Source organism: Podarcis raffonei, chromosome 14, assembly GCF_027172205.1.
Source record: "Podarcis raffonei isolate rPodRaf1 chromosome 14, rPodRaf1.pri, whole genome shotgun sequence".
In the NCBI taxonomy this organism is placed as follows: domain Eukaryota; kingdom Metazoa; phylum Chordata; class Lepidosauria; order Squamata; family Lacertidae; genus Podarcis; species Podarcis raffonei.
Genome location: NC_070615.1, coordinates 44,951,187 through 44,971,890, shown reverse-complemented (window position 1 = coordinate 44,971,890; position 20,704 = coordinate 44,951,187). Strand labels below are relative to the sequence as shown.

Below are 20,704 nucleotides of genomic sequence, written 5' to 3'. Positions count from 1 at the left end.
TCACTGAGTGGTAGAGCATCTACTTTGCATGCCGAATGCCCCAGGAAGGGCTGTGAAAAACCCCTGCCTATATCTCATAAAAGCCTTTGCCAGGCCAGTGTATACAATACTGTTCTGGATGGACCCAATGGTCTGGCTCAGCTTCCTGGGGTAACAGGCAGATTACTTAATTGAGGCTTGTCCCAGCAAAATGTATTTATAATATTAATAATAATTTATTATACCCCGCCCATCTGGCTGGGTTTCCCCAGCCACTCTGGGCAGCTTCCAACAAAGTATTAAAACACAGTAGTCTGTTAAACATTAAATACAGTGGAATTTATGTCTTACCTTGTGTGTCGCAGAACACGTGATTTAAATACTACTACTAGGGATACATTTTCAGAACAGGGTTCTGTGTGAAAGCATTGCTGCAATGTACGGAAGTTCCTTTCTGCCACACTTCCCTCCCTGTCAGAGTAATATTCATTGCCTTTCCTGCCTTGGCTACCTTAACGGAAAACTCTTCGTTCCACATAAGTTCATTAGTAACAATGATTGCCACAAATGCGATATCCGGCATACTTGACCATTTCAAAGCTTTGTTTACTAAACACATGTAAAATGAATGTGCCAAATTCGATCACTCTCCACGGCATTAGAACAAATTTTCCAGTGCAAACTGGACATTTTCAGGTGCAAATTGGCCCGATTTGCATAGGGATTTTTTCCCAGGAAACCCACTGCACTGCATGCACTGCTTGACACCAGTTCTGACCCATGCAAAAGCTGCCTCTCCCCCGCCCCCCCGTGGGGTCACCTGTGAGTAATGATCTGGAGACAGCACAGATGCTGCGGAGAGTTGCCTATAAGAATGTACAGCAATGCTAGGAGGCTTCCTGGTAACATCATCTGGTGCAGACGTTGCTGGACTCCAACTCCCATCAGCCTAGGTCAGCATGGCCAGTGCTCATGGACGATGGGATTTGTAGTATAACAACAGGGTCAAACGTTCCCCATCCCTCGTTTAGCGGATCCCAAAGAAGCTGGCAGATCCATCTCTCACGGCTCAGTCAGCTGGACTTTGAGGAGTGGTTCCCACTCAGAAAATTCCTTTTAATCCTAGGCATACTCAGCTGGGAGTTAGACTGACACAGATAAAACAGGTCGAGTCAGGACTTAGTTCATATGAGGCTTGGCTGGAACCTCAGTTTCTGTGCTGGTTGCATCTGTGCCTGTGTTTTGGCAAGGAATCTCCTTGTCCTCAATGTCCCTTCCTTTTGAGAACCTGAAATGTGAAGCAGCCTGAGCCACACCACTCAGTCTGTCTAGCCCGTCTACATTGAAAGATGCTGCTAGACAAAGGCCTTGCAGGAGGTGGGGTCTTACCCAGCCCTGCTATGGGAGATGCTGTGAAATGGGACTCTGACCCCCTCCTACATTGAACATTTTGAGCTCTGCCATTGAGCTGTATAGTAGAGCCCATCCAGTTCTGTTCTCTCATACCTTGCTAGGCTCCAACTTTATCCTTGGGGGAGCATGGTGCTGTGACAAGAAACTGGGTCTTAATCCTATCTCTGCCATAAACATTCTTCTCTACTTTCCCACCCTCACCCCAGGATATGCAGGTGACCGGAGTGGAAGACGACAGCCGTGCCCTGAATATCATCATTCACAAGCCAGCCTCCAGCCCCCATTCCAAGCCCTTCCCCATCCTTCAGGCCACCTTCATCTTTTCGGATCACATCCGTTGCATCATTGCGAAGCAGCGCTTGGCAAAGGGCCGCATCCAGGCTCGGCGTATGAAAATGCAAAGAATAGCAGGTAACTCTCGCTCTCCAGATAAACGTACCGTGTTTCCTTACCGCTCGTAAAGTTTCATTGCTTTACACTGGGGAAAGGGAACCTCAGGACCGGGGCCAAATGCGGCCCATCAGGCCTCTCTTCCTGGCCCTTGGGACTCTCCCTAGGTTACACCTCTCGCCAGCCCTTCTTTGCACCCTCACTGGGTGTGTGTGTGCCTGGCTGGAATACGTCATTAAACTCTGGTTATGTTGCTTTGCTCCCTGGACGGAGGGGGATAGAAAGGGTTGGGTGAGTAGAGACCCGTCTCCTTGTAGGAAGGTAAAATTTACATTCATTGTTCCGCCTGCTTTTGCTTCTGGCCTTGCCCAACACTGGCATGTGGACTCCGAAAGGTTGCACAAAAGAGAATGCTTTTTGGGGATGAAAAAGGCCCCTTATCCCTGATTTCCGGCTTAGTAACTGAAAGCAAAGCTGCAGGAGGCAGTGGAAGACAGAAGTGCCTGGCGTGCTCTGGTCCATGGGGTCACGAAGAGTCGGACACAACTAAACGACTAAACAACAACAACTGAAAGCGAAACAAGCATTGTATAGAAAAGGAGAACAATGTTGCATACATGGTAAAAGTCTATACCTGTAAGAGCCATAGTAGTGCTCTGTTCATACCCGCAAGCTTAAGTTATTTACTCACATGCTGTTGCACAACTACGTTCACTTTAGTGGGATTTGCACAAGAGGACTGCCCAGTGAACTTTGAACCTGCTTCCCGCTTGCTGTGCTGCCCTTAACAGCCCCCAAATCTGCTGCCCGGCATTCAAAAAATAAAAGTAAAAACAGCAATAAACTTAAAACAAAACATGTACCATCATTCTACATGTCCATTAATTTCAATGGGCCTACTCTGAGTAGGACTAGCATGGGATACATGCTAGCATTGGATGCACCGTTAACATCATTAGTTTTGTAAACTTCCAAAACGCTCAGCATTGATTCTCCGGTACCAAAAGACACTGCGAAATTGTCATCTTTCTCATATCAAAAGTTGGCTTTTTCCAAAAATTTGTTCCCTCCCAAATTGTTCTTGGCAATTGTCTTGTAGCAAACGCAAGGGTGATGCGGGAAGCCTGTGTCCCTCCAGATGTATTTTTTGGCTGGCTCCAATTCCCGTCAGCTCAGGCCAGCGTGGCCGGTGGTCAGGGATGAGCAGTGCTGTAGCCCATCTGCACCTGCAGGACACAACATTCCCCATCCCTGACCAGGGTGAATTCTTCCCATCCAGTGTGATAATATCAAAACTCACATTCCGTGGAAAAATTGCAACAATCTGAATTCGGAGAATTGTCACAGCTGCAAGGACCATTTATTTATTTATTTATTTATTTATTTATTTATTTATTTATCATCTATCTATCTATCTATCTATCTATCATCTATCTATCACATCCCAAGGAATAAAACATGTGTGAAACAGTTACATATAGAAAAACAGTTAAAATACTTGCAAACACAAAAGCAGTTAAGCTTGTTTTACAGATAGAAGCTTTAAAAACCGTTTAAAACAACAGCAGTGCGTACGTAAAACACGTTGCAGATCTAGTGCAGAGATACCAACTGGGGAATAAAGATCTCCATTTAGAAAGCTTGTTACATTTTGGTAACCCAGGGATAGGGAGTCTGTAGTCCTCTGGATGTTGTTGGACTACAACTCCCATCATCCCTAGGCACGGTTTTGACAAGCTGAGGTTCCAGGTTCTTCAGCTGATGTTGATTTTGAAATGTGTCTCGTTTAAACCCAGCTCTCCTAGACCTTCCGGTCCAACCTTCAAACGAAGTGATGGGCTTTGGACATAGCTCAGCTTCTGCATCTCAGCACCTGCCGTTCCGGTTTTACGACCAAGCCCGACGTGGCAGCTGCGACCCTACCGTACAACGCTCCGTGTTTGCGTCTGTCGACAAAGTCCCAGGTAAGCCCTTCCTGGCTGGCACACTTTAAATAAGGTCCTCTGTCATGAGATAATCAGCACCGTGGGAGAGAGAAGCTTGTGCCAACGCAGATTAGTGGATTGATTTCTCTTGCTGCTGCTGCTGCTGCAAATAAATAATAAGGGTTAATATAATTTTAAACTCTAAAACATTATAGAAATACAATGCGTTCCACATATGGCAGGATAGGCGAGTAATATGTTTCAGGTGGGAGAAGCAGAGGCAGAAAGGGAGAACCTTGCCTGAGACCCTCCAAAAGCGAGATTCAAATTCTGGGCATTTTCCTTCATAGCTTAAGCCAGCTTCGCCAATCTGGTGTCGCCCATGAACTCCAGCCAGCACAGTTTGAATGCTTTTCTTGATACTTTGAAGGCAGTAAATAAAAGCTAGCTCTCGTTGCCAAAAGGAGAGCTCATCTTTATTTAGCACCTCTGTGGTAGGATTGCAAGAGATGGAAAAGTGTTTATCTTTAAATCTCAGTCCCAACAATTAAACCAACTCAGCCTTTAGCTGAGCCCTTGACCGGTTAAACCAATTTAAGCTTGCAGCCCTCGCAGAAAAAAGATTAAGTACTGAAGTTAGCCTAATTCAAATTCAGAACAGTTGAAGTTGTTTCCCCAGATCAGCTACAAGTTGGCTGCGTTCATGTGTGCGTACCGGGCACATAAAATCACAAAAAAGATTGAGAACAGTACATTTGCTTATAGAGGTCACGGCAGCAATTGCGTGAAAACTGTGCCGCTCTCGGCTTTCTGCTGATTAAGTTACGACGGGGTGGAGCAACTTCTACCATCTATTTGTGATTTTATGTTGTAACCACCCTGAGATCTGCAGGTATGGTGCGGTTTACAAATTTGATTAAAAATAATAATAATACATAATTCTTCAAAACCTTCTGGAGGCTGCCCACCAGCAGTGAGTGGGGGCAGGTGCAAAAGCGGGTGGACCAAGGAGTGTGACGCTTAACCGTCTGCACAGTAGCCTACATTCCAGGCGTGCAAGTCGGCCACACACACGCCCTCTCCCCATCCTGCATCCAGGCATATAAGGGGAATTACCAGAACGTTTCCCAGCCAGGGAAAAGCATTCAAAGAGAGTAACAAACAGGTTTGGCAAGGGGTTGCAATCTAGGGAGAGGGGCACGTGGTGTGGGGAGAATCTGAGGGGCCAGATAAAGAAGCCCAGAGACCCACATTTGCCTGCAAGCCTCTGGTTCTCCCACCCCTGGTTTAGGATAAAACTTTGCCCTAAATCTATAATAGTGTCTGGGAACTGGCACAGATGAGGACGAGATCCTGGACGTGTTAGGACTTGCTGGGTTTCCTTGAAGTAATAACCTCTTTCTTTCCTCCTGTGTCAATCCACCTTTTGGTTTTGTTCCCTTTACGTGCAGAATTTGTACCTAGTGTTGTGCAGCGAATTTTATTTATGTTCTAATCCCATGCGTTCGTCTTCTGGTATCTCAATCCAGTAACCTCTCAAACCACATTTACTCGGGAGTTAGCCCCATTTACTTGCGCTTGGGGGGTGGGGAGTATGCTTAGGATAGCACTGTTAGACATCCGTCCCATTGACACCTTATAACTGTGTGACTCCCCCTCCCTCCTGTCTTGTTTTTTAATTCCTATTCCGGGCAAGGACTGTCATTTCTGCATTGCTTCATAAACATTGCATAGTCCTAGATTAAATTTGATTTTAGCCTCATAGCGCTAGGTTGCCAGTGCTGCAGTACAGCCTTTATATATTATTTGTGTATTTACCCAGGACACTATCCCTTTCCCACGCAGGGCTGCTTTTATCACCAACTGCCCTGTTGAAAGGATCCTGGTGACATTTTATAACATTGATTTTGTTTATATTACTTTTTTAAAGTAGCTTAACATTATTTGTAAACTGCCTTGAAAGGATTTGTATATTAAAATGCAGGATATAAATATTCTTTCCCCTGATATAAATATTTTTTATCATAAATCAAATAGAATTTTGGTGTTGGGAGGAACCTAGAGGGTCATTGAACCTCCTGGCTGGGATGTGTCATTGTTGAGTGTGTGTGTGTGTGTGTGTGTGTGTGTGTGTGAATGTGTTTAGGTTAATTGAGGTGCAGACACGTGTTAGTAGATGTGGATATTGAGCAACTATACTGAGTGAACGAAATTCTTTGTTTTGGAGTTTGATATATTTTATTATTTATGGAGGTTGATCATTTCCCACACTGTATTCAATCTTTAATATATTACATAGACTTTTTTACTTTGTAAGCTGCTTAATTATCTTTTCTGATGAAAAGGGGTGCATAAATACTTTAAATAATAATAATAAGCGTTCTTTTTATATTGTGTACGAGTATGTGGGGTTGCTTGGCATAGATCCTGGATTTGCATCATTCTGTGACAGTTCCTGTGTTTCCAATCTGTATTGCATCCTGGGCAGAGTAAAAGTTTTGTAAAGGCTGTTAGGTAGGCATGGCATTGAGAAAGCGGACGGAGAGAAGTTTTATCCTTCTCTCTTGATGTTAAGAGCCCAAGACCATCAAATGAAGCAGCTGGGAGATTCAGGACAGACTAAAGGATGGAGTGCACACCTGAACTGTGGAATTCACTGCCACAAGATGCAGGGAATTAGGTAAAATAATGGAACATGCGGCTATTGATGGCTACCAGTCCTGACTGCTGGCATTGGAAGCTGTATGCCTCTGTCGCTGGGGACTGCAAGCAGAAGAGGGGCATTTTCTGATGTCCTACTTGTGGGATTTCCGGAGGCCACTGGTTGGCCACTATGGGAGCAGCTCTGGACTAAATTTGGTCTGACCCAGCAGGGCTCTTCCTCTTTAAGTTCCGACTTGTTTTGCAGAAGTGGTCTCAATGTCAGCATTGCTTCCAGTGAAGCCCTACCTTGAGTTATGGTGGCACCTGGAGGAGTGATTTATACATGGTCGCCTCAGGAGAAGGCCTGGTCCCTTTCTGTTCTGGTCTAGAAACATTTATTCAAGGATATGGGACTGAGAAGAGGGAGCCCACGCCCCTTTCCACAGTGATTGGCTTTACTCCTCAGGCAAAACCTGCAGGAGAGTAAGCCGGCAACTTGCACTTATTTAACTTGTGCACGTTCAGCTTTATGTGTGTGCCATAAAATAAAAACTAAAAAAGGGGCAGGAAAAATGACTCTGGCAATCCCACCTGCCATTGAACCCAATGGGTTTTGACTATACATGATTTTGGTTTTAGGTGCAATCCCGGGAATGTAACCCCCGCCTAAGTTGCTGGCCTACTGTGTCCTACATCCCACAAGTTGATCCTGCAGCAAACATCTGAATCACAGACTTGAGCTACGTTCAGGTGCAGCTGCTGTTTCAGGGCCTGCCTTGAGCCGAGAGACGTGCTGGTGTCAGGATGCCCTCTGTCCCACCAGATCCTATGTGTAGCGAGCTGTGTGCGCTGTTAGTTTCTACTGCTTTCTTTCAGCAGAAGTGACTCCAGCTCTTTTTAGGAGGAGGAATGTTGCATTAGCCAAAAATAAAAGTCAAGATTGCTGTTAACTTTTATTCCTGCATTTGTATTCCACCCTGTCTCCAGTAAGCTCAAGGTGATATACATGGCTCTTCCTCCTCCATATTTATCCTCCCAACAACCATGTGAGCTGAGATTTGGTGGTTATTCGGTGGTCTTCACAAATTGTAGAGATCGGAGACCTGGTCTCCCGGATCCACCTTCTGCTTCAGATTTGCGGTGTAACTGGAACAGGAAGTGTCATTGTCCAGCCACAGTGTGGTCTGTCAGTTCCCCACCTGCAGCAGGTCTGCTAACCCTTCACCAAGGTCAGAGATGACCCCCCCTTCCTGCAGCGTTCATCTCACCAGTGCTGCAACTGGTGACTTGGCACCTGCATTTTTGAAGCTCAGCTTTCCCCATGACTTTTATTTCCTCTGTGATTTCGAAACCCATCTTTCCTGATCCTTTCTCTATAGAGTTTTTTTTTTGAAGAGGAGAGTTGTGGCATGGTGTCCACTTGGCACTGCAGGAGGGGCAGTTCTGATATAGGCTTAGTTGTACTGCTGCTTTCTGAACCAAGGCATGTACTTCTCAGTCGTGGGTGAAAGGGACTGACAGCTTCAAATGTAATGTCTACGCTGCTGGCAAGTGCTCTTTGAGAGATAAATTAGCGTACCTAGCTGGTTAAGCTGTCAACTGAAGCCATGAGTGATGTGACACAGTGGAACCATGGGAAAAAGCGCAGAGCATGATAGCTGGATGCAAAAAAAATGACTTCTTAAGAAGCCTGGGGCGGGGGGTAGCAGCTCTTAAGGCTTCACAAATATGCTTGAAAATGTGTGGGCAGTGTTTGCTGAAAGAAGCCAGAGAAGCAGCTGAATCATGATTTTGGTGAACTAAGTCGTAGCAGGTGGGGTGGGTGTCTTCAGTCTCTTTGCCTTTGCCTTGAGACTAGCAAAACCAGACGAAATGTATGCAAACTGAAAGCTGTGCAACTTTGCAGAGCTGATACAGGCGGCAGATCTCAGTTTTTTGTCCTGGCCCAGAACTTCAACTTTAATTTGCACATCACTTGTGCACAGCCCTGATAGCAGTCAACAGCCCGGTCCAGACCCTAACCTGCCTGGCCCAACAAAACATGATTTAGGGCTGGAAACAGGCAAGGTACAGTACACTTGCACCTCTATCCTCCTCCTCCTCCTGCAGCCGAGCACTTTTCTCATTTGTTAAACCAAAGTTTTCTGCGTTATGTCCAAAGTGATAAACCATGGTTTAAGCCAGTGGTGGGTAACCTCCGATCTGTAGTCCTGCCCATTGGTTTATTTATAAGCATTGATAAACGTCTTAATACTTCAACAATCTCTAAGTGGTTCTAAGTGGAAGAGGTCCTAATTTGGCCCACGAGGACATTTTCCGCAAACCACTTGCCACCTGCCAACGTGTAAGAAGCAACAAGCCGGGGCTTGGTTCGATTGCCGAAGTGTTTTGCTCTGCAATTGCTCAAAGGTTTCCTCTATTAGCCTTTCAAAAGCGTGAGAGCTAAGCGTTGGCTTAAGGAAAATCCTGCGCATAAGACTCTCCATGCCACATGGCGCATGCTTTCGCCCCATATGGGAAGGTGTGGTTTAGGAAGTTGTGCCATGGTCCGAGCAGATTGATTACATGAGAGTCAATCTCTTTTGCAAGCAGGGGCACAAAGGAAGAAACTTCCCAAAAGTGACCACGCCCACCATCACCACCACCACCACCAACAACAACAACACATCCGGCTTCCTTTCTGGAGGAAGAGATAGTCGAGACAACCCGCTGTTGATATTGTTGGAGGAATTCTGCAGAGTGGGAAGAATAAATAACCGTTCTTAAAAAAAAAAAAAAGCCTGAGTGGAAAATGTGATATGTACCAGAGACTTGGAACAGTGAAAAGCACAGATTGCTTTTATTAAAGGAATTGGGCAGTGGATAAAATTGGTGGGGGTGGGGGGGGGAGAGGTTGGGTAAAGGCAGAGATTAGAAAATACAGATATTGGGTTATAAACTGGAGGCTGGGGACAGGGACCAGTTGCAGAAAACATAGGACAGAGTTGGGATGTCTGCAAGTGTCTACAAAACGATGGCACATTCTGCCTGCCCTAGCATGTGTTCTGCCGCTGAGCCGTGGGTCCTAAACATGGCATGGGGCCATCTGGCCCACACATTGTTGCCCCTCTGAGCCCCTCTTTAACCCTGCTGTTAACCATGCGATGATTTTAAATTGTTCTGTCCTGCTCTGAGGAGTACACTCATAGCGACTTGAAGACTGGCGGGGTGGGGGGAAATTATGTAACTAAATCTGCTACTTCACAAGAATTTACCGAGCTGCCTGCCCGGCTGGGATACTTAAAATATCCTCATTCTCATTCATTGTGATGGTGTTGCTTTTAAAGGAAAACAATTTGAACAGGGCTGTGGCTGGCCCTGTTTTTTTAAATTGCAAACAGGAACCCTGTTGTGTTCGCAGCAGTGTTGCACAAGACTTCCACAGAAGTTATAAAAGCCACCATAATTCATCTGGCAGGTGCTTGTCAAAGTACCTTTGCACTGCCCAATCTCTACATGATATCCAAATAAGCTCTTCCGAAGAAAAGCCGGACACGGACAGAATGTTCTCTGTGTCTTTTGTGTAAGATAATAACAATTCCTGTTTCTCAATTAGCATTGCATTTCATTAGGTTTCATAACGCTTGGCTTTATGGTGTTAGGTTGCGGCGTGCTAATCACCTTTGAAGTTAACTGAAATAGCTGCCTAAGTGGTCCGTGCGTTAGCAGAGGTTTATTTTTCCTAGTACCCTGGAACCCGTCTGGGCTCAATCATAAACGAACAGCGCATTAACGTGGTATTTAGCAAAGCACTTATTGATCTGCCTGGGTAAAACGCAGAGGTTAATAGACAGACAGGTCACCTGGCTCCAGTTTTCTTTCTGCCTTTCTTGTGCAAGGCCACCATTAAAGAGCAGAAGATGGGCTGAGGCTGTCTTGAGTTGCTTGCTTTGGAACATACCTTACCCTGACACCATCATCTCACTTGACTGCGGCCTTTCCTTACTGCTCTCCCGCCTGTCTTTGTTGCTGTTTTTGTAAGAATTCCACTGTTTTTGTAAGAATTCCACCAAGTCAAAATTCCACTGAATCGTACAGGGAACGCTTTCGTTGGCTGCTTGGCAAAAATTGTCAACGGGAGTTTTTTCAGTGTCAGAGAAAGGTACATTTAGGCCAAAGCAGAGCAACGGGGGTAAGTGTGAAGTTGGATTACCGTCATCATTCAGACAAATGGAAATGCCAGTCCTCTGTGGTGCAGGGAAAGGAGCGTTTAAGGGAAATACCGTATTTTTCTGTGTATAAGACGATGCTTTTTGCTAAAAAAAAAAAAAAATTAGGCAAAATTGGGTGTTGTCTTATACACACGTAGTGAATGCAGCAGCAAGCAGGAAATTGGCAGCAGCGATTGGGCGGGTGATTGGTGGCTGCGGCAAGGCCTGCTGGCGATTGGCTGTGGTTGCGGCAATTGGGCAGGCGATTGGCTGCTATGGCAAGGTGGGCAGGCGACTGGCGGCTGCGGCAAGTGGGCAGGTGGGCTGTTGGTGGCAGCGAGCAGGCAGTCAATTGGTGGCTGAGGCAAGGTGTGCAATCGGCAGTGGCTGTGGCAAGCGATTAGCAGTGGCGGGCAGGCGGGTGAGCAATTGGTGGAAGTGACCTCCCCCACGCCAAAAAAGCTAAACAACTTAATTTCTTAATTTTGGATTTAAAAAAATAGGGGGCGTCCTATACATGGAAAATACAGTATGTTCTGCTGCTTTCAGACTGTTGCTGTTTTACGGGTGGGATTCAGTCATCTACCAGCAAATTCCAGCTGCACAGTTAAAGTAGATCTGGCAGGCTTGTGCAACAAACCTGCTTCCAAAAAATAAACAGTAAAGCCTGCGAAAACACAGAGAAAAATGCACTGAAAAGTGGGAGGTAGGAATTGCTTGATGTGATGTCATAAACCACCCCTGAAATCCAGAATGAACCCTCGGTCAACAGTTGCCGTCATATATCCTTCTCAGAATCGTTGTGCAAACAAATCAGGATCAATGCTTAATACTGAGGTTGTTGGGAAGCGACTTGTCTGGTGATGTGCATGAACGGAAGCGCTGAGTGGACAGGCTCCCAGTTTCTGGGGCAGATCTTAGGGCAGTGCACTGCCAAAGACAAGGGGCTCTGTGTAGATGGTTCAGGATCTGTCCTTGGAGAGCCTGCCTCTGTAGGCTTGCAGCTGATAAGAAGAATTGTGCTGAAGGAAACAAAAGATGCCTTAATACCCTATAGGAGGACCATGGTGCAGATCTCCCTCCAGAGAAGGATTCTGAACCATGTTTTATATTAGTCAAAAGCCACCGAGCAGCGGTTTCAGTTCAAGGTTGCAAACTGGCACACTCCCTTTTTAAAAATTGATCTCTGCTGATGGGCCCCTCTTCAGATAGGAAGCAACAACTGTGCTTACCTACAAGCTGTCTCTGGTCCTGCACACCCCCCCCCCCATTGCTCTGGTGCTACAGAGACCTCCTCTTGGGACCTTTGCCCTACACCTCATGGATCCACCACCAGCTAGGCTGCTGGGTGATGTTGTGCATATTTCATCCACACAGCATCAGATTGTGGCGCTGTGGTCTAAACCACTGAGCCTCTTGGGCTTGCCGATCAAAAGGTCAGTGGTTCAAATCTGTGTGATGGAGTGAGCTCCTGTGGCTCTGTCCCAGTTCCTGCCAACCTAGCAGTTTGAAAGCACACCACTGCAAGTAGATAAACAGGTACCGCTGTGGCAGGAAGGTAAACAGTGTTTCCGTGTGCTCTGGTTTCCATCACTGTGTTCCATTGCTCCAGAAGCAGTTTAGTCATGCTGGCCACATGGCCCGGAAAGCTGTCTGTGGACCAATGCTGGCTACCTCTGCCTGAAGCAAGATGAGTACCACACCCCATAGGACTGGACTTAACTGTCCAGGGGTCCTTTATCAGACTGTTCCCCAGGAGCCAGCTCTTATTTGGGAGATTCTGCTGCACCAGTCTGGAAGTTGCAGCGGCGTTGGGAGAACCCTATTCCGAGCCTTCTGCGTCTTCCTGGTGAGCCACAATGAAGGTGGCAAAGATCAGCTATCCAAAAACTACTAGAAGATGTTCTACAAGACATCTACATCTACAAGACAAGTCTGTTCCTGGAAGCAGTAAAAATAATCTGCAGCAGGAGAGAAAATCTGTAAAAACACCCAAAACCACCACATACACAACCCAACTTAGAACCTTCCACATTGCTGCATTCTTGGATGTTAAAAGTTGGTGCTGTCAAGATGATTGAATGCAGAGGACCAAGCTGGCATTTAGCGCAAGAGACCAGGAGATGCCCCCCTTGGGCTCCCCTCCCATTCTTGTCAGTGAATGAACTCTTCTGAGAGTCAGCACCGCAGTGCATTTTTATGTGAGATTTAATAGGCAATTAGAGTAAAGTGATAAGGTCTAATTGCCTGCCGTTAAATTTCTTGTTTTGAGAGCCGAGGGGGTGGGAGGGGGGCATCACTTAAGCAGGAATTCTAGGGCCTATTCCAACAGCATCTTGTGTCCCCGGGATGTGACTTCCAGAACTATTCTTGCAGAAGTTATTGCCTACAATGCAGCAGGGGAAGGGCACACGCACAGACGCCACCTTTGCTGAAGGTATCCTTGCAGACTTAAGAGAACGCACAAACCTTCCCTTCTTTCCTCCATCCCATCTGCCACTGGAAAACTCCCAGCCCAGGGAGAGAGGGGGACAGCCTGAAACCCCTCTTCCAAATTTCAAACAGTCTTTGGCCTTAATTGATTTCGTAAGAATGTAATAAGAAGCCTGCTGGGTCAAGCCAAAAGGCCATGGAGCTGAGCATCCTGTTCTCACAGTGGCCAAATGGATGCTTGTGGAAAACCTGAGAAAAACAGCTTTCCCCCACTTGTGATTCCCAAGAAGTGTTATTCAGATGCATACTTTCTGCAGCGGTGGAGGTAACTAAAAGATGGTAGTGATGGGAGAACAGGAGTTGGAAATTATTATTATCAGTACCATGCCTATTATTAAAAGCTAAAGGGACCCCTAACCATTAGGTCCAGTCGTGGCCGACTCTGGGGTTGCGGCGCTCATCTCGCTTTATTGGCCAGGGAGCCGGCATACAGCTTCCGGGTCATGTGACCAGCATGACTAAGCCGCTTCTGGTGAACCAGAGCAGCGCACGGAAATGCCGTTTACCTTCCCGCCAGAGCGATACCTATTTATCTACTTGCACTTTGACGTGCTTTTGAACTGCTAGGTTGGCAGGAGCAGGGACCGAGCAACGGGAGCTCACCCCGTCGCGGGGATTCAAACCGCCAACCTTCTGATCGGGAAGTCCTAGGCTCTGTGGTTTAACCCACAGTGCCACCCGCGTCCCAATGACTATTATTACTATTATTTTATTTTAAATTTCATACATGCCCTCGACCACGATTAAAAAAAAACCACAGCAATAAAACCAATTAATAAAACAAATGCCAATCAAAGGGAATAGAGTGGGGCCTAAAAATATACAGGCAACTCCCTGCTTGCACAGGAGTTGCATTCTGGGTCCTTGTGCACGTGTGTGGAATTGCATGGAATTGGAAACCCTATGAGGAAGTCTGCAAATGCCTTGCTCCACCCCTTCCTGCCCCCATTCTGGCCCGTTAGTGATGTTTCAGTGACGCCTTTATGACGTTTCTGCGCACATACCGGTTGCGCCTAAAACGGGAGTTGCCTGTATGTCTCGAGCATCGAAGGCCCTATTCAGCATACCATGGAAGCCATAAAATGAAAGTCCCAAATGTACCCATTTGGGAAGGGAATCTCTCAGCTTAGGGCCCCCCGCAGAGAATGCCATCTCCAGGGCTGGCAGCACCTCTTGAACTTCTGGGGGTTGTGCAGAACTACCAAGAAGGCCCTCTCTGCCAATCTGAACGCCCAGGAGGGTCTGGAAGGCATCGGGCAGAGAGACGGAGAACACAGAATGGTGGTGGCTGGCAGAGCCCAAGAGAAAGACATGGCAGAGCCTTTGTCCCCTGTCCTAGCCCCAGACAACCACTGACGACTTGTGCCTGCCTGCTGCCTGCAATGCTCCCTAGTAGCCATAGATGGGAGGCAGGAGGGCTTTGCAGGCTGGGGAGGCTGAGGTTTGTTCTGGCTGCTCAATATTTTTCTGTTGGGGTTTGTTATTATCCCCACCCACTGCCTCCCTGATAGGCGCAGTGGGTGTTCCCAAAAGGAACGCGTCACTTCAGAAATATAGGCACTGGTAGATGTATGAATGAAAACCTCTTTGGCAGCCTTCCATCCCTTGTTCAGAAATGATTGTTGATACCTTAATAGAGCCAAGTCACAGGATTGTTGGGAAGCTTCTTTCAGCTTAAAAGCCTTGCAGTGCCTTTTAAAAGAGCCCTGTGAACGAGAATCTTTTTAAAAAAATGAATAAATCTGGATGTCATTGATGACTGCCTTCCTCTGGGCTTGGGCAACCAGGGTTGGAAAAAAACAGTTTATGAATGAGATAGCAGCAAGTGGCAGCTTCAAAGAGGACAGCAGCCCTCTCTCTCCCTGCCGAATTTTGGTGGTTCCAGTTCCACTCGTTACCAACCTCGCCTTGTAAAATACACATGGGGCTCTTCGGATCCTAAATGCTTCCTGGGGGGAAACTGCCAACTATTTACAGCCCTGCTTGAAAGAACTAATGCAAACCAATCCGGTCAGTGATTAATTCCTCCCGTCAAACTAGCAGTGTTGACTAATCAAGTACAAAACTAATGCATTTTCGGGAAGGCGCCTAGCTCAGTGGTGGAGCACATGCCTTCCAGGGGAAAGGTCCCAGGTACACCCTCTGGCGTCTCCAGGTAGGACAGGCAGAGACTTGCTGCCTGAAACCCTGGAGAGCTGCTGCCAGTCAGTGCAGACAGTACTGAGCTAGGTGAACCAATGGTTCAGTATGAGACAGCTTCCTATGTCCCTAAGATGGAGTGAAAGCTTCCTATTTTCCTGTGTGTGTGTGTGTGTGTGTGTGTGTGTGTGTATTACCTATTGGTTCTGGATGCATCTTATACCTCTACTTTCCTTATTTTTCTCGTTCCTTCTTTATTTCCTCCAAGAGCTCTTTGATGCTATTTGGGGGGGGGGGTGTCCCTCCCTCCATTGCTCAGCAAACACCCAATTCCAAGCTATTTTTGAAACCCCATGCTCACTTGCTCAAACCAATCCCTCCTCCTGCCACTGAGAGATTTCCCTTCTTGCAAAACGTTGCTTACCATTCCAAGAAGGGGTAGTTTGGAAGACGAATTGCTTTTGCCTTTGGACGGCTTTTGCCCTCTAAACCAGGGGTAGCCAGCAGGGTTGCTGTAGATCTTGCCATCCCTGACTACTGGCCGTGCTCGAAGGGGCTGGTGGGAGTGGGAGGCCGAAAACATCGGGAGGGTACCGCCGTGGCTACCCCTGCTTTAAATCACGTGCAGCACAAGGCAGGGCCCTTCGTCTTTGCATGGTTAATGGTGAGAAAGGAGCTTCAAAAGTTTTGCAGCATGTGCGTTCATGTTTTGTTAATCCAGGTGTTGTCATTCTGCTCATCAGTGTCTGGTGCTAATAGAACCAAAGCTGTTTCCTCCTTGCCGTATATTGTTTGAAAACGTTGAAAATGCACAAGTGCTTTGTTCTGAGGTTTGAACTTCCTGCTCTCGAGGCTTAGTTCGCTTCCAGTTCTTGGTTGAAACTAAGCCTCCTGTTACTGGTACCCTGTTGTCTAAAGATTCCCATTTGCCTTCCTGTAAGTTGTTAGATAAATTTGCAGCTTGTGCCTTTGCCAGGAATCACTGCTTGGATTGTGGCGTGACCTCAGAACTGCGCCTCATGAGAGAGAGAAGATCATACAAATGTTCACAATCATTGCGCATCTATTCATGGAAAAAATGCTGCCTGTGTTTTAATGCTCAGAATGGAAGGTGTTTGAGGATAGACCTCGGGTGCTTGAGGGGAACGGAGTGTTTCCACCCTATTGAGTCACAAAGACACCCACATTGATCTGATTCATTATTATTTGGACTGATATTCCTCCCTATCCTGAGAGCTTAATGTACTTGTGAGCCTGTGGCTATTCCAAAATAAGACCAGGCAAGTGAATTGCACATTTTCAAAGAAAGCAGTTGCTCTTCAAGGCATGGGTTTTTAAGGTAGAAAACAAATGCTTTTTTTCTTTTTATGGGTCACTGACTGGTATGCTTTGGAGACGGCTGGTTGGGGATGGAAGTGTGAGTTGCGCTTTCCTTGCTCATTCCCAATTTTATGTGGCTTATTCTGATGAGAAACTGGCTCATCTTGGATGATCCAATCAACAATTACGTTGCCCTTTTCCATACATTTTCAAAGCACATCCCATGCATCAGATAACAGCCCTGAAAGGTAGGTCACTAATAGCATTCCAAAGTTAATGATGTGGTTATGATGCTGAAAACTCACTAGGCAACCTAGTGAGTTGTGTGATTGTTTTCAAATTTCGTACCCACCTTTCACCAGAAGAACCCCAGATGGATTGCAGCAATATTAAAATGCAGTATTAAAATCAGTGCAAACAATTTACAAGCATGGGGAGAGAGGAAACCAATAAGGCAGATGCAGAAGATTCATTTGCATAAATCAGAGTCCAGTCTTGCGGGTCTGGGAAAAAGCAGAGTATTTGGAAGAAGTCTGAAGCAACAGGTGGCTGTTGTTTCAAGTATGGCCAAGGAAGGGCATCATCATCATCATCATCTTCTTCTTCTTCTTCTTCTTCTTCTTCTTCTTATTATTATTATTATTAATCAACAACAATTCAGCAGAGCGGGGCAACAGCAGAAATGCCTGTTTTCAGGTCACTAAATCTTAGAGCTAGACCCACAGAAGATCTCTTGGCACAGTTGGCATCACCATTTTGCCCAAACTGAATTGAGGTGGCACAGGGTATTCATGGCTTCCAAAGTTGGCAGCCCTGACTATATTATTATTATCAGTGCTTTTTTTAAAAAAAATGTTTAGGGGTACTCTCATTTTCCTACTCATATTGAAATACTGCCCCTCAATGAGGCCAAACTTAGATTCACAAAATGTTTAGGGGTATGCATCCCCCTGCGTACCCCCAGAAAAATGCACTGATGATGATGATGATGATTATTCCCAAGTTTAAAGAGCCCAATCACTGTGGGGAGGGCAGCCTTAATTATCTGACTGCACTTCCCCAAGAGCCCAGCGTCTTCCCATTTGCAGAGAAGGTTGCATTAGTGGAGATAGATATATAAGAGTTGCGACTTGAGCGTAGATGTTTGTTGAACCTTTTCAAAGTTCAGGCGTACCAGGCTTCCTGGAACTCTCTGCCCAAATTACCGTAACAGTCTAGCTCTGGGGACTGAGGGGTTTGGTTTTGGATACTCTCCGATTTATCTGCCTGCTCTGGGTGTGGAGTGTCCTGAGCTAGCATCCTCTCTAGTAATGTCGAAAAGACAACTTGGCAATCAGCAGGAATGCGGAGGCCCCCAAGGGCTCTCCCCTCCCCCCCTATGATTTTTAAGAAAAAGGAAAGCAGAAAGGCAAGAAGCCATTTTGGCTCCCTTCCCTTCTTTTCCAAGCTCAAGCCAGCATTGCTCTTGCAAATTCTGTGCTGTTCTGGAAAATGTGTTAACATTCCTGGGCTGGCTGACCACCAGCAGCCCAGCTTCCCTCTTGGGTGCTCAAAAGCACGAGGCCTTCAACTTAGTAGGTGGCATGTGTGTGTTTTGCAAGGAAGGCGATATCTGTATGGGAATTCTGTGCTAAGAAAAGCTAAATTCTGTAACTATATTAACCCAGTGCAAATTTAAAATGACACAGCTCTCTCTCCACTCACCCACCCACTTGGTTACTGTTTTGCATGATTTTATTTCCATTTTAATAGCCAAGGGAGAGAGCATGTAGGTGTGCAATGGGCAGTAGTTCTACCCCTGACCACTGGAATCTGTGCTCTTGCCTCCCTGTTTGGCTCCTAAGATTTCAACAAGTGCTGCCCACCAGAAAGTGTTTTACACGTCTTCTCAGCCATGAGGGTGGGAAGCTTGCTTGTATTCAATTTTTTCACAAAATTTTCAGGAAGCTGAATTTCTTGCCTTCTGCACACCCTTGGATTGTGGCCTGTGCACAGCCCCCTGGAGTTGCAAAGCATGAAGAGTTGAGGCTGAAACCTATTGTTTTATTAACCACCGCAAACTTTCCACTAGGCTTCGTAAGAGCAGCTGACTGCACAGCCGCTCCCCTAGGGCGAGTAAGAATTTTCTCCAGAAAATGACTAGACATGGAAGCAGATGCAGATTTAGGAAGGGAGTGTGGTTGTTTCTTTTAGATTCTTGACATGGCACAAGTGACTGGCTGAGTTACTTATTTTATTCATTAGATTTCTTACCTGGCTTTAGCCATAAGGTCCCGGGATGGGTTGCAGTATAATCATAGATATTTTAGAAAGTAGAACAGATAACAATGATAAAGAATAAGCAGAACGGTTCCACAGAACAGAAATAAGGTGGGTATAAAAATACACACCTCCCTAGGTAGCTCAGTTGGTTAGAGCGTGGTGCGGATAACGCCAAGGCTGCAGTTTTGATCCCTGTACGAGACAGCTGCATATTCCTGCATCACAGGGAGTTGGACTAGATGATCCTCAGGGTCCCTTCCAACTCTACAATTCTACGATTCCAAGTATCAGGAGCCAGGGCGAAGAGGTGCGTCACTGTGAGCACCTTGAACTGGGTCCAGAAACAAACTGGCAACCAGTTAAGTGTGGGCAGGAGAGCTTGGGGCAGTTTGTGGGCGAGTAACTTGAGTAGACTTATCATTTAGCAAACCTGCTTTGTTCTCCCTTAGTCAAGCTCTGCTTCTGTGTCCAAAATAGATTCTCAATAGCCTCAAGTGAGGGAGAAGCAGGACAGCCTCTTCCTGTGACTCTGGCAGTGTAGCATTTTTAGGCTTACCTCTGAGCATATTTGGCGTTCTTCAGTTGTCCGATGATGATGATGATGATTTAATCTACCCTTCTCGCCAGCCTGCTCCGCCTGATCTCGTGGCCTCTTGAAGCAACATGGTGATTTCCCCCATATCGACCCATATCTATCTTTCTGTCAGCCACCGTGAACTAATGTACACTGATGCTTTTTGTGCTCCCAAGGTCTTCCTAAACTACATGTTTGTTTGACTGCTTCAGAGAAACTGTGGTTTTTAAAAGGATGGTCTTTTCTGGCAGGCCCAGGTGCTGTTTCCTGTTGCCAATATTTTTTATAAAATAATAATAGATTTTGCATCTCTCTTCAAGTAATGATGGCAAAGTTTCCATTGACCCATCATTTCTGAAATACCCCCTTCTTCAGTCACAACTCACTGGGAATAAGGATTGAGGATCTTAAATCTAGGGAGGGTCGTCTTTCAGGTGGGGCTGGGGGAGGGCCTCTGCCAGTCAGTGCAGACAATTCTGGGCAAGATGGACCCTGTGCTTTCCCCAGTTGTTCTTGCAGGGGTTCAAGTTTGTCTTCTAATTTCTCCAGAGATGCCTGTTGTCTTGTGCAGGGTTGTAAGGCAGCAGCAATTTCTGTCCTGTCTTGTCCTCGGTTCATTGCTGTTTCTGTTCAGCTTCCACCAAAACCTACGTCGTTTGTCTCGCTATGCAAGGATTTACATATTTAATTTTGATGCATTTCAGTGGAACGGACATGTCAAAAACTCACGCAGAAAATAAGCATGCAATTACGCAGGGTAACATAAAGCGAAAATCAAGAATAGTCAAAATACATTGAATTTAATGTCAGGTGGGATTGCCGAAGTATTTTTTTTCTCCCCCTCCCCCCACAACAGCACATAAACCTGAATGCACCTCAGTTAAATGCGTGTAAGTTGCAGGCTTACTGTAACATAAATATTTACCATAATTATTTTACAATACTTATTTTAGTTTGCAGACTAAACTCCCTGCCCCAACAATAGCAAATGCCACTTGTATTTTCTTGCATGATTGCCGTTCACGACCTTGCACAAACATACAAATTGCGGGAATTTCCATTTGCGACGGAATTTCCCAAGATTCCCAATCTTAGGTCAGGGTCAGTGGTTGTTTGCGATACGGAAAGGCCTCCATTTACTTTCTCATTCTTCCTCGAACTTGATGCCACCTTGCACATTTGTACAGGGGTCAGAGCTCAGTGGCAGAGCAAAATCCTTTGCATGCAGAAGGGTCCCAGGTTAAGCCCTGGCATCTCCAGTTGTTCTTACATCCTTTCTTTTTTAAAGGATCCAGTAGCAGGTGGATGGAGTGGGGAAACTTTTGCTGGAGCTACTGCCAGTTAGTGAGATCATTAAGCAACCCAGACCATTCTTG

General features: G+C 46.1%; 1 protein-coding gene across 5 annotated transcripts in view; it reads left to right on the top strand.

The window, feature by feature from the left end:
* Positions 1-20,704, top strand: part of CLEC16A (C-type lectin domain containing 16A) — a 95,576-nt gene that overhangs the window by 50,846 nt on the left and 24,026 nt on the right. For all 5 annotated transcript variants that reach the window (XR_008327476.1, XM_053364559.1, XM_053364560.1 and 2 more), the window contains 2 exons: positions 1,599-1,803; positions 3,579-3,746. Coding sequence is in view for 4 of the 5 variants with exons in the window: in XM_053364559.1 (XP_053220534.1) it covers positions 1,599-1,803; positions 3,579-3,746 (373 nt within the window). In the remaining variant the exon portion in view is untranslated. The remainder of the gene's footprint in view (positions 1-1,598; positions 1,804-3,578; positions 3,747-20,704) is intronic.